Raw genomic sequence first — 16381 nt, 5'->3', positions numbered from 1 at the left:
GACAGAGGTCCGGGCACAAGGTAAAGCCAGGTCACTCTGGAGGCTTGTGGTGGGAAGAAGCAGTGGGTCAGAAAAAATACGTCGAAGCCGACTGCGGACAGTCCTGGGTCTTTATCCTACAGGCATTAGGAAGCCTTTTGACTGGTTCCCTGTCCCCACTCTCTGTGTCTCATGTCACTTCCTGTTATAATCAGTGCTTTTTATTACAAGATGCCTTCCTAAAGCATGCTTCCATTACCAAGTGCTGAGTATATACATAAAGGCAAACGCCTAATAAATAATTGCTCTTTGCTTTAGGATAGTGAATCATGAAATGACCTGGGACATAGGATAGACCAGAAAAAGGGGTGGAGGGAGGAAATACAGACACTGGGTTTCCGTGTGGTCACCATGTCAGCTGACAGCTGGTTGGAAGGAGCTGGTAAAAAGTTGTATGGGTGAAACAGGAGTATATTCTGGTGCAGTTAATGTCCCCTCTGACCTGCCTTCCCTCGTGCAACGATATATAAAACACATAGTTTTGTGTCTCTTTAATACTATTTTATTTTTTAAATTTATCTATTTGTTTACTTTTGGCTGCATTGGGTCTTTGTTGTTGTGTGCGGGCTTTCTGTAGTTGCAGCGAGCAGGGGCTACTCTTCGTTGTGGTGCATGGGCCTCACTGCGGTGGCCTCTCCTGTTGTGGCGCACAGGCTCTAGAGTGCAGGCTCAGTAGTTGTGGCGCATGGGCTTAGTTGCTCCGTGGCATGTGGGATCTTCCTGGACCAGGGCTCGAACCTGTGTCCCCTGCATTGGCAGGCGGACTCTTTTTTTTTTTTTTGTGGACTACCTTTTCTCTCTTTTTTTTTAACATCTTTATTGGAGTATAATTGCTTTACAATGCTGTGTTAGTTTCTGCTTTATAACAAAGTGAATCAGTTGTACATATACATATATCCCCATATCTCTTCCCTCTTGCGTCTCCCTCCCTCCCACCCTCCCTATCCCACCCCTCTAGGTGGTCACAAAGCACCCAGCTGATCTCCCTGTGCTATGCGGCTGCTTCCCACTAGCTATCTATTTTACGTCTGGTAGTGTATATATGTCCATGCCACTCTCTCACTTTGTCCCAGCTTACCCTTCCCCCCGCCCCCGTATCCTCAAGTCCATTCCCTAGTAGGTCTGCGTCTTTATTCCCGTCTTGCCCCCAGGTTCTTCATGACCTTTTTTTTGTTTGTTAGATTCCATATATATGTGTTAGCATACGGTATTTGTTTTTCTCTTTCTGACTTACTTCACTCTGTATGACAGACTCTAGGTCCATCCACCTCACTACAAATAACTCAATTTCATTTCTTTTTATGGCTGAGTAATATTCCATTGTATATATGTGCCACATCTTCTTTATCCATTCATCTGTTGATGGACACTTAGGTTGCTTCCATGTCCTGGCTATTGTAAATAGAGCTGCAATGAACATTGTGGTACATGACTCTTTTTTTTTTTTTTCACACACAGACACTGTATTTTATTTTTACAAGAGATAAACAAACTGACACCAAGCATTGTAAATGGATGACCACAACAAAAGCAACAATGATTGCAATTACCAAATACGAAACACAGTCATACTGTGTTGTAATATTGACATTCAGTCCAGTAATCCTCCACTGTAACAGCTCCTTTACTTTGCAGTGAAAATTGATTTGTATATTTTTTGCCTCTGAGTCCTTGAGGGATTTTTTTTTTATTCAAACAGAAAGTCACAAAAATTATAATCATCCTCATCAGTTCACTCAGTCCCATGTAATTAATTTTTTTTAATCTTGATCTTTTGTTAGCACTTTTATGAATTCATCAGTTTTCCATTAGAGTTCTGAAAATGCTTATTCATTCAGTTCAGCAGTATAGTCACTTGCCAGAAACCTGTACTTGTCAGAGTCTTTTCCATGAATTCCTTGAAGATGAAACCGTTTTTTAGGAACATATTTGCAAAAGCATCAGAGTACACCCAGAACTGTCTGTAAATGACAAAAGACTTAAAAATGACCACGGTTAAAGATTTGATGAAAGCTCACAATAATGCAATTGACAAGGAAATTTAGTTATTTCTGAGATATACATTTTAAAGTAATAACTAGAATTATGACTTATAACATTATACCAGAACATATAAATTTTTAGAAATTTCATGTAATGGCTGAAACATTTATATTAACATATTTCCATACAAATAACCCAAAGAAAGTTTAGTATTAGTTGTTTCTGTTTGTTTGTTTGTTTATACTGCAGGTTCTTATTAGTCATCAACTTTATACACATCAGTGTATACATGTCAGTCCCAATCGCCCAATTCAGCACACCACCATCCCCACCCCACCGCGGTTTTCCCCCTTTGGTGTCCATACATTTGTTTTCTACATCTGTGTCTCAACTTCTCCCCTGCAAACCGGCTCATCTGTACCGTTTTTCTAGGTTTCACATACATGTGTTAACATACGATATTTGTTTTTCTCTTCCTGACTTACTTCACTCTGTATGACAGTCTCTAGATCCATCCACGTCTCAACAAATGACTCAATTTCGTTCCTTTTTATGGCTGAGTAATATTCCATTGTATATATGTACCACAACTTCTTTATCCATTCGTTTGTTGATGGGCATTTAGGTTGCTTCCATGACCTGGCTATTGTAAATAGTGCTGCAGTGAACATTGGGGTGCATGTGTCTTTTTTTTTTTTTTGCGGTACACAGGCCTCTCACTGTTGTGGCCTCTCCCGTTGCGGAGCACAGGCTCCGGACGCGCAGGCCCAGTCGCCGCGGCTCACGGGCCTAGCCACTCCGCGGCATGTGGGATCTTCCCAGACTGGGGCACGAACCCGTGTCCCCTGCATCGGCAGGCGGACTCTTAACCACTGCGCCACCAGGGAAGCCCGCATGTGTCTTTTTGAATTATGGTTTTCTCTGGGTATATGCCCAGTAGTGGGATTGCTGGATCATATGGTAGTTCTATTTTTAGTTTTTTAAGGAAATTCCATACTGTTCTCCATAGTGGCTGTATCAATTTACATTCCCACCAGCAGTGCAAGAGGGTTCCCTTTTCTCCGCACCCTCTCCAGCATTTGTTGTTTGTAGATTTTCTGAGGATGCCCATTCTAACTGGTGTGAGGTGATATCTCATTGTAGTTTTGATTTGCATTTCTCTAATAATTAGTGATGCTGAGCAGCTTTTCATGTGCTTCTTGGCCATCTGTTTGTCTTCTTTGGAGAAATGTCTATTTAGGTCTTCTGCCCATTTTTGGATTGGGTTGTTTGTTTTTTTGTTATTGAGCTGCATGAACTGCTTGTACATTTTGGAGATTAATCCTTTGTCCGTTGCTTCTTTTGCACATATTTTCTCCCATTCTGAGGGTTGTCTTTTCACCTTGTTTTGCACAGCTTTGCTGTGCAAAAGCTTTTAAGTTTCATTAGGTCCCATGTGTTTATTTTTGTCTTTATTTCTGTTTCTCTAGGAGGTGGGTCAAAAAGGATCTTGCTGTGATTTATGTCATAGAGTGTTCTGCCTATGTTTTTCTCTAAGAGTTTGATAGTGTCTGGCCTTATATTTAGGTCTTTAATCCATTTTGGGTGTATTTTTGTGTATGGTGTTAGGGAGTGTTCTAATTTCATTCTTTTACATGTAGCTGTCCGGTTTTCCCAGCACCACTTATTGAAGAGGGTGTCTTTTCTCCACTGTGTGTTCTTGGGCAGGTGGATTCTTTACCACTGCACCACCAGGGAAGTCCTTTGTGTCTCTTTAAAAACATAAATGGCATTCTGTACGTTTTGTTCTGCAACTTGCATTTTTGTTTGGTAACATCTTGATCTCATGTCAACATACAAATCCTCATTATTGGCTATTACATAGATTTGCAGAGTATGGGTCTAGTCTATTTAACTTTTTTTTTTTAATGGAAATTAGGGTTTACAGTTTCTGCTTTACAATCAGTGTTGGCAGTGAGCATCCTTTTACAGGCCTCTTTGTACATGTGTATTATTTGAGGCTATAGAAGATGAATTGCTAGGTTGAAGATATGCATATTTTAAACATTAAAAATGCTCAGTTTCCCTCAGAAAGTATATACCAGCCCCTAAAAGGTCCATCAACCCTGTAAATAGCAGTGCCCTCACCAACACCTGATGTTATTGGTCTTTTTAATTGTGACCAATCTGTTGGGTGAAACAGTTTCATTTCTTTATGTTTCCATTTTCCTGATTACCATGAGTTTGAGCATCTTTTATGTTTTTGGACCCATTTTTATTTCCTGTCCTGTAAGTTCCTTGATCACGTCCTTTGCCCATTTTTGGGGGGGGGGGCTATTTTTTTTTCCATCCACATGTTAAAAAATATTAGTAAATAATGTGTTTCAGATACTGTATTTAAAATTAATTTTTGGTGCTTTGTATGTTCAGGATATAAATCCTGTGATGAATTTTGCAAATATTCTTTTACAGTTTTTCACTGTTCTCTGTTTATTAGGGTTTTAGGTTTTTTTTTTTTTTTTTTTTTTCCTTTATGGCATTCTGACTTTTCTGTTACCTGGCTTTTGTGATTTATATCTTGTTTGGGAATACCTTCCTATTGAGCTTATAAACTAGATTTTCTTCTACTGCTCTCATAGTCTTTTGGTGCCTTTTTGGTTTTGTTTTAACATATAGCTCTTTAATCTTGATTTTTTTTTTTCTGAGTGGTTTTCATTTTTTATTTTTGTCTGTGGTATGAGATTGGGGTTCAGCTCCCCACCCTCAAAATGGATAACCACTGCATTGACCCTTCAACTGACTAATCCATCCATTCCTTACTGATTTAAAATGCATGTTCTAGATGAGGTTGTTTCTGGACACTACATTTTTTAAAATTTTATTTTTCTATAGTCCCACAGTTACCAAAGCATTTTTTTAAAAAATTAAGTTTATTTATTTTTGGCTGTGTTGGGTCTTTGTTTCTGTGCGAGGGCTTTCTCTAGTTGCGGCGAGCGGGGGCCACTCCTCATCGCAGTGTGCGGGCCTCTCACCATCTCGGCCTCTCTTGTTGCGGAGCACAGGCTCCAGACGTGCAGGCTCAGCAGTTGTGGCTCACGGGCCCAGTTCCTCCGCAGCATGTGGGATCTTCCCAGACCAGGGCTCGAACCCGTGTCCCCTGCATTAGCAGGCAGGCTCTCAACCACTGCGCCACCAGGGAAGCCCACCAAAGCATTTTAAATCCCTAAAGTTTAATGATGTGCTTTAAAAAACCTGATAGAATAAATCTTCCTCATTATTCTTTTTTGATTATTTTGTCTTCCAGATGAATTTTAGAATTAGTGTATCGAGTGCCATATAAAATCCTGTTTGGATATTGATTGAGAGCGTGCTGAGTTTATAAATTAATTGTGGGGGGGAGGGGATTTATAATACTCTATAATACTCAGTTTTATCCTCTGGGAAAGTGCGGTATCTCACCAGTTGGTTTTGTTCCTCTCTGCTCCTCTGTCAAGCTTCCTGCTATTCTCCATGTGGCAGCCGTGTAGACAGCGCATTCTGTGTTAGGTTTATTCCTGGATGTCTTATGGTTTTTGGCCATCCTTGTGAACGGGATCTCTTCTCCACTTTGCAGTTGGTTATTGCTGGTGGAGAGGAATGCTGTTGTCTTTGGTATGTTACATTTTATCTGGCTACTTGTTGAGTTTCTGGTGTCTTTCTAAGCCAGCCTCCTGAAAGCACCCCTCGGCAGTGAGGTCACCGGGCGGGCCCCCAGCTGGAGACTCCTGGCTTCAGCCTCCTGAGCTGTCTGTCATCTTAGACGTTGGTATTTTCCCACATGCTTGGGGCTCAGAGAAGGCAAGAGTGTGATGCTGGCCAGGAGGAGCTCTGGCTAAGACTGTGCCTTGGAACATTAGATGCTGTCGGTAGCAGCCTGGCACCTGTCGCTTTCCTTTTTGTCGCGGCCAGGAAGCTGCCTCTCACGTGACAGTCCCACACGTGCCCCGTGGAGGAATCTGAGGGCATCTGTGTTACAGCTTTGTTGTACATCCTCTGAATTCATAAAGGAAGGCAACAGTTCTAAACATGGCAGGAACTTCCAAAAGACAAGTTCAACTAGCTGTGGTGGGTGGAAATCCAAGCGCTGGGATTCCCCCAGGATTCTTTCTTTCTTGAAATCAACCCTCACCCCTTTAAGGCCCGGGTCACGGACCAGTGCTGCTTTTGTGACTGAGGAGGTGCTCGGGGACGGTCTGTGGACCCCTAGCTCGCCCTCTGTTGCTCCCCTCGGGCGGGCAGAGCAGCCTTGGTGCTGGGACACAGCCGCTGCTCAGGGCCCAGGCTGGCAGACGGCTTCCGGGAGGGCACGTTTCTGCTGTTCCTGGTGATTTCCTTTCAGGCAGCAAGGCTGCCACCGTGATCATCCATACGGAGTAGACCTAGGTCGGTAGGAGGAACGACCCTCAGCAAATCCGCGCTCATAGACTGTGATGAACCCTGTAGATCACTGGGATCCTTTCCCTTGAAGACCTTACCGCTCCCAAACTCCTCAAGACCTTCCCCCCAGGGGCACTGGATCAGACCACGTGTTATCCAGCTTTTAATTACTGACGTTGACTACACTTCATACAGATTTTCCTGGTAATGCTGTCCATGAGGGATGGGAGCCCCTGGCAGGGGTACCTGTAGGATTCAAACTTGACCAAGACCTTAACACTCTGATCAGACCAGAATCATGTTTCTGCTGCCCGACCTCTTGTGGGTCCAAGAGCATAAATGTCCTGTTCTGTCTGTCTCTCCACACAGTTTGACTGGCTCGCTTTTCTCAGGATTCACTGACTTTACATGATAGGGCTGATCGGGTGGTCTCCAGCGTAAGGTGTGCTCCCTCCAGGAAGTGCTCGAGGTGGTCCATTATGGGTGGGAAGAAAATGTTAGAACTCCTGTTTATCCTTTAAATTTTTTTTTCTGTATGTTTTATAATGTGCACTTAGATTATATACATGATTGAAAACTCAGAAGTCGGGAGATCATTGCTGTAGCCGCTTGCTTCTGTTTTCCCTCTGATCAGTGCTACATATCAAACAACTGTCTGTGCATCTTTGTACAAGTATCTACTTCCCAAGGATAAGTGCACGTGGAGTCCAGGGATATGTACATTTTAAAGATTTCTGACGTACTGATTTCCAGAAGATTCCACCATCTTCTGTTTGCCCCAGTAGCATATATGTGTCCATTCCCTCACCTATAGAACACTGGGCGTTACTATTGATAGACATCTTTGCAAATTAGATAAGTGAAAATGGCATTTTCATATAATTTGTGTTCCTTTAGTTAGTAGTGGGATTTTTTTCACATTTATTTCGTGTGTGTGTGTTTGTGTGTGTGAGAGAGAGAGAGAGAGAGAGAACGAGAGGGAGAGAGGGGGCAGACCTATTCATGTCCTCTGCCTTCTTCATTTTCTTCCCTGGAAAACTCCTACTTTAATCCAATCACCACCTTCAGTGAAAAATAGATTTTCATCTTTGCCTTAATTTGTAGCCACTACTGAGGTTGAATTGTTTTTCCTGTTTAATGGCCATTTAGATTTCCTCTTTCATGAATTTTCCATCCTTAATCCATTTTTCTTTTGGGATATTTTCTTATCAATCTTTATATATTTGGGCTATTAACACATCTGTGATACCTGTTAATTTCAGAAACTTGTGAAATATCTGTTTTTTTCCTTTACTCCTTTTATGAGTTTCCAGCCTGGCTTTGTAAGGGCTGCCCCATTCCAAGGTATATATGCATTTAGAGTCTCCCAAGTTTCTTAAACAATATTTTAATTGTTTTGATTTTTATGTATAAATCTGTAATTCATGTACAATGTATTTTTGTAGTTGGTATAAAGTATGGAGTCTTTGTTTTCTTACAAATGCCTGACCAGCCATCCTGAAACAATTTATTAAATGTTTCTCCACCGAGTTAAAATGCCCCCTTTACTGTACAGTAGTTCTCACATAATTTGGATCTGTTTCTGGGGTTTATAAGTTTTAATGTATAGAAAGGCAGGTCCCATATCTGCATTATTTTTAATATTTATATTTTGGCTATTCTTGGACATCTCCTCTTCTAATATATCTCAAAAATAATTTTATCCAAGTCCAGAGATAATCTCTTGAGCTTCTGACTGCAACTACATTAAATTTACATGTTAACTTTGTAAGAATGGGAATTGATGAATATAACATGTAAATATATAAATTTATAAATTGGAACTTGTATATACTATATATATTTGGTGCTATTCAGCTTATTTATTAACTTTGGAAGGATTTTATATTAAATCTATCAGGGAACATGGTACAGTTCTCCATTTATTCAGGTCTTGATTTATGTCCTGCATTAAATTTTTTTTAACTTTTAAAAACTATATTTAAAATAAAAGCAGTAAGCACTAAAACTGGGTTAAAGTACAAATAAGATTTGTACTCTGTGGTATTTACTAGGCTAGCAGGTAAGGTGAGTATCACCAGGTTCAGGAGCAATGCCTGCTTTATCATGTGTGTATCCTTAGAGTAAGCTAGAACATTTTAATGCAGTATTATTTCTTGAACTGAGATATAATTCATGCACCATAAAATTTACCCTTTTAATGCGTAGAATTCAGCGATTTTTGTATATTCACAAGGCTGTCCAGCCTTCACCACTGCCAAATACAGAACACTGCACATCCCCCAAAGAATCCCCACACTCCTCAGCAATCACTCCTTTTCCCCACCCCCTGGAAAACACCAATCTACTTTCTGTCTCTGTGGATTTGCCTGTTCTGGACATTTTAGATAAGTGGATTTGTACAGTAGGTGGCCTTTTGTGCCTAGCTTATTTTACTGAGCATAATGTTTTTCCAAGTTCATCCTCGCTATAGCATGTGTCAACACTTCATTTCTTTTTATGGCTGAATAATACACAAAATGCCATATTTATCTTTTCATCAGTTGATGGACATTTGGGTTGTTTCCACTTTTGGGCTGTTATGAATAATGCTGCTATGAACACTTGCGCACAAGTTTTTGTACGGACATGTTTTCAGTTTTCTTGGGTGTATACCTAGGATTGGAATTGCTGGGTCTGATGGTAAATCTTTAATAAGTTACTGAAGAAGAGTGAAGCTGTTCTCCACAGCAGCTGCACCGTTTTACATTCTCACCAGTAATGTTCGAGGGTTCCATTTCTCCATATGCTCACCAACACTTGTTATCGTCTGTGTTAGTTTGTTTTAATCACTGCCTTTCTACTGGGTGTGAAGTAGGATCTCATTGCGTTTTTTTGTTTTGTTTTGTTTTTGTTTTTTTGGCTGTGCCGGGTCTTAGTTGTGGCTCATGGGATCTTTCATTGTGGCACACGGGCTTCTCTCTATTTGTGACTTGAGGCTTTTCTCTTCTCTAGTTGTGGCACGCAGGCTTAGTTGCCCCGCCACGTGTGGGATCTTAGTTCCCCAACCAGGGATCAAACCCGTGTCCCCTGCATTGGAAGGCAGATTCTGTACCACTGGACCAACAGGGAAGTCCCCTCATTGTGGTTTTGATAGGCATTTCCTAATGACTAATAATGTTCTTGTGCTCGTTGGCCATTTGAAAATCTTGGATAAATGTATATTCAGGTCTTTTGCCCATCTTTTAATTAGGTTGTCTTTTTGTTGTTGAGTTGTTTATATATTCTGGATACTAGGTCCTTATCAGATATTTGATTTGCCAATACTTCTTCCCATTTCACTTTTTTTAAAAAAAATTAATTTATTTTATTTATTTATTTTTGGCTGTGTTGGGTCTTCATTGCTGTGTGTGGGCTTTCTCTAGTTGCAGTGAGTAGGGGCTACTCTTTGTTGCTGTGAGCAGGCTTCTCATTGCGGTGTCTTCTCTTGTTGTGGAGCTCAGGCTCTAGGTGCACAGGCTCAGTAGTTGTGCCTCACAGGCTCTCTAGAGCCCTGGCTCAGTAGTTGTGGCGCACAGGCTTAGTTGCTCCGCGGCACGTGGGATCTTCCCGGACCAGAGCTCAAACCCGTGTCCCCTGCATTGGCAGACGGACTCTTAACCCCTGTGCCACCAGGGAAGCCTCCATTTCACTTTCTTGATAGTGTCCTTTGATGTACAAAGGTTTCTATTTTTTCTTTTGTTGCTTGTGCTGTTGGTACCATATTTAAGAAACTGTTGCCTAATCCAAAGTCACAAAGATTAACATTTGTGTTTTCTTCTAAGAGTTCTATAGTTTTAGGTCTTACATTTAGGTCTTTGTAGTAGTCTTTAAAATTGGGACCTGTGAGTCTTACAACTTTGTTCTTTTTTTTAAGATTGTTTTGGCTTCCGAGTCTCTTGCAATTCCATATTGTTTTAGGATCAATTTGTCAGTTTCTGCAAAAAAGATAGCTGGAATTTTTTTTTTTTTTTTTTTTTTTTTTGCTGTACGCGGGCCTCTCACTGCTGTGGCCTCTCCCGTTGCGGAGCACAGGCTCCGGACACACAGGCTCCGCGGCCATGGCTCGCGGGCCCAGCCGCTCCGCGGCATGTGGGATCTTCCGGGATCGGGGCACGAACCCGTGTCCCCTGCATCGGCAGGCGGACTCTCAACCACTGCGCCACCAGGGAAGCCCGATAGCTGGAATTTTAATAGTGATTATAAAATTTAGACAGATCTTATATCTTTTATGTTGAGCTTATTCCTAGGTATTTTATAGTTCTTGAAGTTGATGAGAATGGAATTTTTCCCCCCATTTTCATTTCTGTCACATTATTGCCAATTAAAGACAGTCTGTTGATTTTTGTAAAGATACCTATTATCCAGCTGCCTTACCAGATTCCCTCATTTATTTGAGTAGGTTTTATGGACGTCTCTTGGGTTTCTAAACATAGCTGTCTCTGCCAATACTTATATCACTTATTTTGTTGTTCTGTCCTACTTCATCAGCTTCACCCTTCAGGACAACCTTGATAGTCATGATGATGGCAGCTTACCTTTCTACCTTGTCCACTTGGTTTTAGGTGCTAGATTTCGGTAAATAGTCTTTATTATATTTACATTGTATTCTTTTTTCCTATTTTTCTTGAAAGTTGTTATTAGAAATAGTGACTGAATTTTGTTATCTTTCGGCACCTATGCATAGAAGAATATGGTTTTTCTTCTTAATTTGTTGATGTAATGAATTATGTTGATGGATTTCCCAAAGTGGAACCATTCTTACATTCTGGAATAATACCCTACTTGGTCATGGAGTAGTAATTCTTCTGATGCACTGCTGGATTCAGTTTGCTAATATTTTCTTTTACATTGTTGCATCTATATTCACAAGTAAAATTGTCAGGGTGCTTTTTGGTGCTATTTCATGTTTTGTTATCTTGTCTGTGAATTGGACTACTTTTCTATTTTATGCTCTAAATAATATTGGAATTATTTTTAGATAGCTGTAAAACCATGTAGACTAGGAATCTTTAAAAAATCTGTTATAATTACCTTTCTAATTTCTTCTGTGGTTATTGGGTCTATTCCCTTTCACTTTTTAAGTCAATTGTAGTCATGTAAAGTCCCATTAATAAGGTGCCCACCACTGGATATAATCCACTTCTTGTTCCCTAGTTCCTATTCTCAGATGTGGGTGGTCAAAGCTGTACTGGGGGGGGTGGGTGTGGAAGGGGGTTTGGAGGCGACCCCCCACATGGGACTCTCTCAGTTTTAGGAGAGCGTTTTTTACTTTGCAAGGGCTCAACAAAAGGAGCAGTGTGCAGCTCTCCAGTGGACGGAGACAGCCACCACGCCAGCCTCAGTCCATTGGGGGGTCCAGCCCCTTGCAGAGCCTGGCTCCTCTGCCTCTCCCCCTGCTGCCATGCATTTGGTCCTGAGCATCTTGCTGCACAGGTGTCCCTCCCTCACTCCTAGACTCGGCAAAGAAAGCAGGACAGCCACCTGCCCAGGAACGCTGACCTCCTTCAGGTCTTGGGTGCACAAGCTTGATGCTGAGTCCTTGGAAGATTAAAAAAAACTTGTTGTCGTTCATCTTGCAGTGATGCAACGCTGCATTTTATGGGATTGAAGTGTTTGGACCCTATCTGTGACATTACGGTAGGGTCTGGCGGTGGTCCAACATGTACTCGAAAGTCATCCATTTCCTTTCGATTTTCAGTTTTGTTGCCCTGGACTGTGCATAGCATCTCCTATAGTTTTCTCAGTCTCTTCCATTTTTGTGGCTGTCCTATCCATTCTGTTCCCAGTAACGGCACGTTTGTCTTCTCTCTTTCTGAATTGGAGCTTCCCCTCTTTGGGTCACTTCCTGGACCACCAGCTGGACTCGGAATAGCTTCCAAGCCAGACCCCTTGCTGCCCTTTTGTTTGTAGCACCATTTTAGGACATAGGTTCTTGAGTGTTCAGCTCCAGATCTCTCTGCCTATTTCCTGCTTCTCCCAAAAGACTGATAGTGAGATATTTGATTGTATGCCGTTAAACGGACATGTCTTCCCTAGATTCAAATCTGATATGTAGGCCACAAAGATAAATCCAAGGAATTATGGTTGAACTAATTCAGTATAGACCATTCTTTTTTTTAAATTTAATTAATTTGTCTGCTTTGGGTCTTTGTTGCTGCACTGGGCTTTCCTCTAGTTGAGGCGAGCGGGGGCTACTTTTTGCTGTGGTGCACGGGCTTCTCATTGCGGTGGCTTCTCTTGTTGCGGAGCACGGGCTCTAGATGCCTGGGATCCAGAGCGCAGGCTCAGTAGGTGTGGCGCACGGACTTAGTTGTTCCGCGGCATGTGGGATCTTCCCGGACCAGGGCTCGAACCCGCGTCCCCTGCATTGGCAGGCAAATTCCTAACCACTGCACCACCAAGGAAGCCCTAGACCATTCTTTTGTGTGTGTTTACGTCTGATGAGCCTGCTTTGGAAACAACGTAAAAATACATTGCATTAAGAAGGGATTTCAGAGCACTTTACATTCATTTACGACAATTGCGTGTCTGTGTTAGGGGGTTGATATCCATTGTGGCATTATGTAAACTGTCTTGCACAAGAGCTTGAGAAGCTAGCAGGGTGGCTGTTTTCCTCGGGTGGTGTGTGTTCCGGTGGTTGTGGTTTTGTTCCCCAGAGGAAGAAGCTCAAGTCTGGACAGCCCATTGGCCTGCAGGGCCTCCCTTTTCTTAGAGGCCGAGCAGCTTGGAGGAGAGGGGCCCGGGACGCAGTCTTATGCTGGGATCTCCTTGGCTCAGGGAGATGAGCCGCTCCAGACACACCCTGGGCTCCCTGGCCATTTTTCTCTCTGTTCCTTGGGTGTGAGAGCCCTTCCCGGCTCAGAGGAAGTGCAGAGAGTTGATTCTCATGTACCGGGAGAAGAGCACATAGAGGTGGCGGAACCAGAGCATCTGGCTGCGGTGGCAGGACATGGCTCTCTGGAAGAATCAGAGGACCAGTCCTGAGTGCTGGCGCCTGCGGTTTGTTGTTGTCACTCTGCTTCCCCTCCTTCGGGCCTCCTCCCACCCACATACTGCAAGCTATGGCCTGATCTGGCTTCTGCTATGCCCTTTGAACCCCTCTGGATTGGTCTCCCCCTCCCGTCTCCTGATACCCGATGTGATAACAGCAGAGGATGCTGATGCAGCCGAGCACTGTCTCAGTTGAACGACCCTGTGAGTAAAGGACTATTATTATTGCTTTTTTTTTCTTTTAACAGATGAGGAAACTGATTCATCAGTCTCAAATAGCAAGTAGGTAGTAAAGCTGAGATTGAACACAGAGCCATCTGGTTGATTGTGGAGCCTACATTCTTAATCCCTTGGCTCGACGACCCTGCATATATAACTCATATAGGGCTGTTTTGTGCCCAGACTCCTATGGATTAGCCAAGCTGGGTAATTACAGTCACTCTTAGAAGAAGAAGAAAAGGAATAGTACCCGTATGTACTGGCTCTCCTTGCCATACAGTGGGGGGAAATGTTATCCTGTCATTCAGATCTAGTGTAGCTCAGTCTTTAAACAGAATAGATCATAACAACTGATTTAACTAGATGTAACCTATATAAATGCTTCCTGTTTTTCTCTAAGTACCATAATTAATGCTTATAATCTAAGCTAATATCATTGCAAACCTTTACGTAAAAAACTCATTTTATATTCACTATTGGAACATCTGTGGCTTTAGAGATGTAAACACCCCTGTGATGACTGCAAGTTTTAAGCTGATAAAGAGAACTATCACCATATTCAGGCAAAATATTACATAGCATGGTTTCAACAGGAAATACAACTAAAATTTTTAAATAAAAATGACTTTCAGAAACAAAATGGATATGTGAACTCACAGAATAGTGTTTCAGTTTTGAAGACCATAGTGAGAATAAAATGTTCATTTTAGAACAACATTGAGGGAAGGTAGGAACACTTGTCTACTTGTGAGAGATTCCGAGTCACAGGGGCTGCCCACATCCTGCTGCCCAGGTGGCCAATTTTATAGATTCCCTCATCTTTCAGTGGCTGCAGCACCCACTCAATAAGATGGGTGCTTACAGTAATTATATATTTATGGCCAGTTTGGTTTTTTACAAGCTTTTCTTCCTATTACTTTTTGTTCAGAATTTTCAAAGGAATACCGCAAAATATCAAAATTGTTTCTATTTCCTCCCTACTTTTGGAACATTTTCACTACATGCGTTTCAAAACTATGATTTTTCTGATTATATAGTACCATATCATTCACCTGCTAAATATTAGCTCCTTTTTTGGCCTCATAAATTATACTAGTGAACATTCTTGTACATCAGTCTCTGGACACAACTTTATTTCTTTAGGATAAAATTCTGGAAATAAAAATTAGTGGGTCAGAGAAAGTATAGATTTATTGATATATTGCTCTGCAACCCGCTTGTGTCTACTTAACGTATCAAGAACTTCAAAAGGTAAATACAACTTCTGAGAAGACTTCTGATATTTACTACTGTTGCTTCCCAGGGACTGACAGCCATTTACACACCTATTTCATTTAATGGCTCAACATGGGTTCTAGCCTTTGAACCTTTCCCCTTGGATAGCAGAAATGGAAAGGGTCAAGGCTAGAACTCCTCAGCAGCCTTCTCAGACCACCTGCCCCACCGACCACCAAGAGTTTTCACCAGGAGGGCCTCGCTGGGCCTGACTCCTCAGCCGGCAACCCGTGGTCAGCCCCAGTGGCTCTTGGGGCTGGTCTGAGTTCTGGCAGGTCTGAGTTCCTCTTGGCTCAAGCTGGGAGCACTGGTCCACGTGTAGCAGGGAAAAACCGGTAAATCGGAATGTCCAGCCCTAAGGGGTGTGTGACCTATTTCATGGTGCGCCCATGCCATGGAACACAGGCAGACGTTACAATGTGAACACCTAATAACCCTGGGGAAAATGGTCATGATGTTGCTAAAGCAGGTTTCAAATAAGCAGGCTGTGTGTCCCCCGCTCTAAATGCCTGTGCATGAATACTCATTATGGAGGGTGTATATACTGTCAAGAGTGACCACCCCGAGGGGTGGGCTTGCAGGCAGTGGGGTTTCTTCTTTTCTGTATTTCCAGATTTTCTACACTGAGCCTGTATTGTTATTTGCTTTTTTTCCAGAACATATTATTTCTATAATCAGAAGAAAATGTGCACGTCCCTGGTCTGCGGCTCCCAGGGTCTGGCTGCGGGCCAGCTCTGGGGACAGGGCCGCTGGGGAAGGCCTCGGTGAGGGGCTTTGAAGAGCCAGGGATGGGGCGCAGACCTCGGGGGGAGCACAGGGGTGACGGGGCGGTCCTCACCTGGGCCTGGGCCACCTCTCGGCGGCTGAGCACGAAGAGGGCGTCGCGGGCAAGCAGCAGGGAGCAGGGCAGGTCCAGCAGCGAGAGGTACTTGCGCAGCAGGTTCACAGACTGGAGCGTGAGCACCAAGCACCCTGGGGGGTGGGCAGAGGGGAGACTTGCTGCTTTGGGCAGATCTTCCTGAGTACTCACCCCTCCCTCTGGGCTCAGGGCAGGGCAGTGTCACCAGAGCTGCTCTTTGCCCATCATTCTCACAGATAAGAAGGGTGAAAGGGCCCCAGAACACCTGACAGCCGCCCTCTACCTGCTCTGTGCCCCCAGCAGGGAAGGGTCGGCTGCTAGAGGCTGGGATCGAGGCCCAGGGAGAGGGGATGCAGATAGGATTTCTGTCCTGGGAGGCCAGAGACCTGGCTCCTGCTCGTCACTAAAGAACTGACGGGCTTGGGGAAGTCCTTTCACCTCTGTGAGCCTCAGTTTCCCCATCTGTATGATGGTGTTGGTCATGAATGTGGGACCAGCCTGTTTCCCAGGGTTGATACAAGGATCAAACACACTAGAGTCGTGTTCCGAAGCCCCCGTGGCACCACCAGCCAGAAAGGCCATCATTGCATCCCCAGGGCT

The 16381-nt window shown here is 43.1% G+C and overlaps 1 protein-coding gene across 4 annotated transcripts in view; it reads right to left on the bottom strand.

The window, feature by feature from the left end:
* Window positions 1–1480: 1480 nt before the first annotated feature.
* Window positions 1481–16381, bottom strand: part of PIGL (phosphatidylinositol glycan anchor biosynthesis class L) — a 63442-nt gene continuing 48541 nt past the window's right edge. The window contains exons 6-7 of one of the 4 annotated variants that reach the window (XM_060082982.1): window positions 15761–15894; window positions 1481–2000 (exon numbers count right to left, since the gene is read on the bottom strand). In XM_060082982.1, coding sequence (XP_059938965.1) covers window positions 1980–2000; window positions 15761–15894 — 155 coding nt within the window. In that variant the 3' untranslated portion in view covers window positions 1481–1979. Of the gene's footprint in view, window positions 2001–2185; window positions 13396–15760; window positions 15895–16381 lie in introns of those variants that run through there. The other 3 variants (XM_060082979.1, XM_060082981.1, XM_060082980.1) reach the window with 3 other exon arrangements.

The sequence above is a fragment of the Mesoplodon densirostris genome, chromosome 18 (genome assembly GCF_025265405.1).
Source record: "Mesoplodon densirostris isolate mMesDen1 chromosome 18, mMesDen1 primary haplotype, whole genome shotgun sequence".
Lineage (NCBI taxonomy): Eukaryota > Metazoa > Chordata > Mammalia > Artiodactyla > Ziphiidae > Mesoplodon > Mesoplodon densirostris.
The sequence above is the reverse complement of the archived record's forward strand: the minus strand, read 5'-3'. Positions and strand labels throughout refer to the sequence as shown.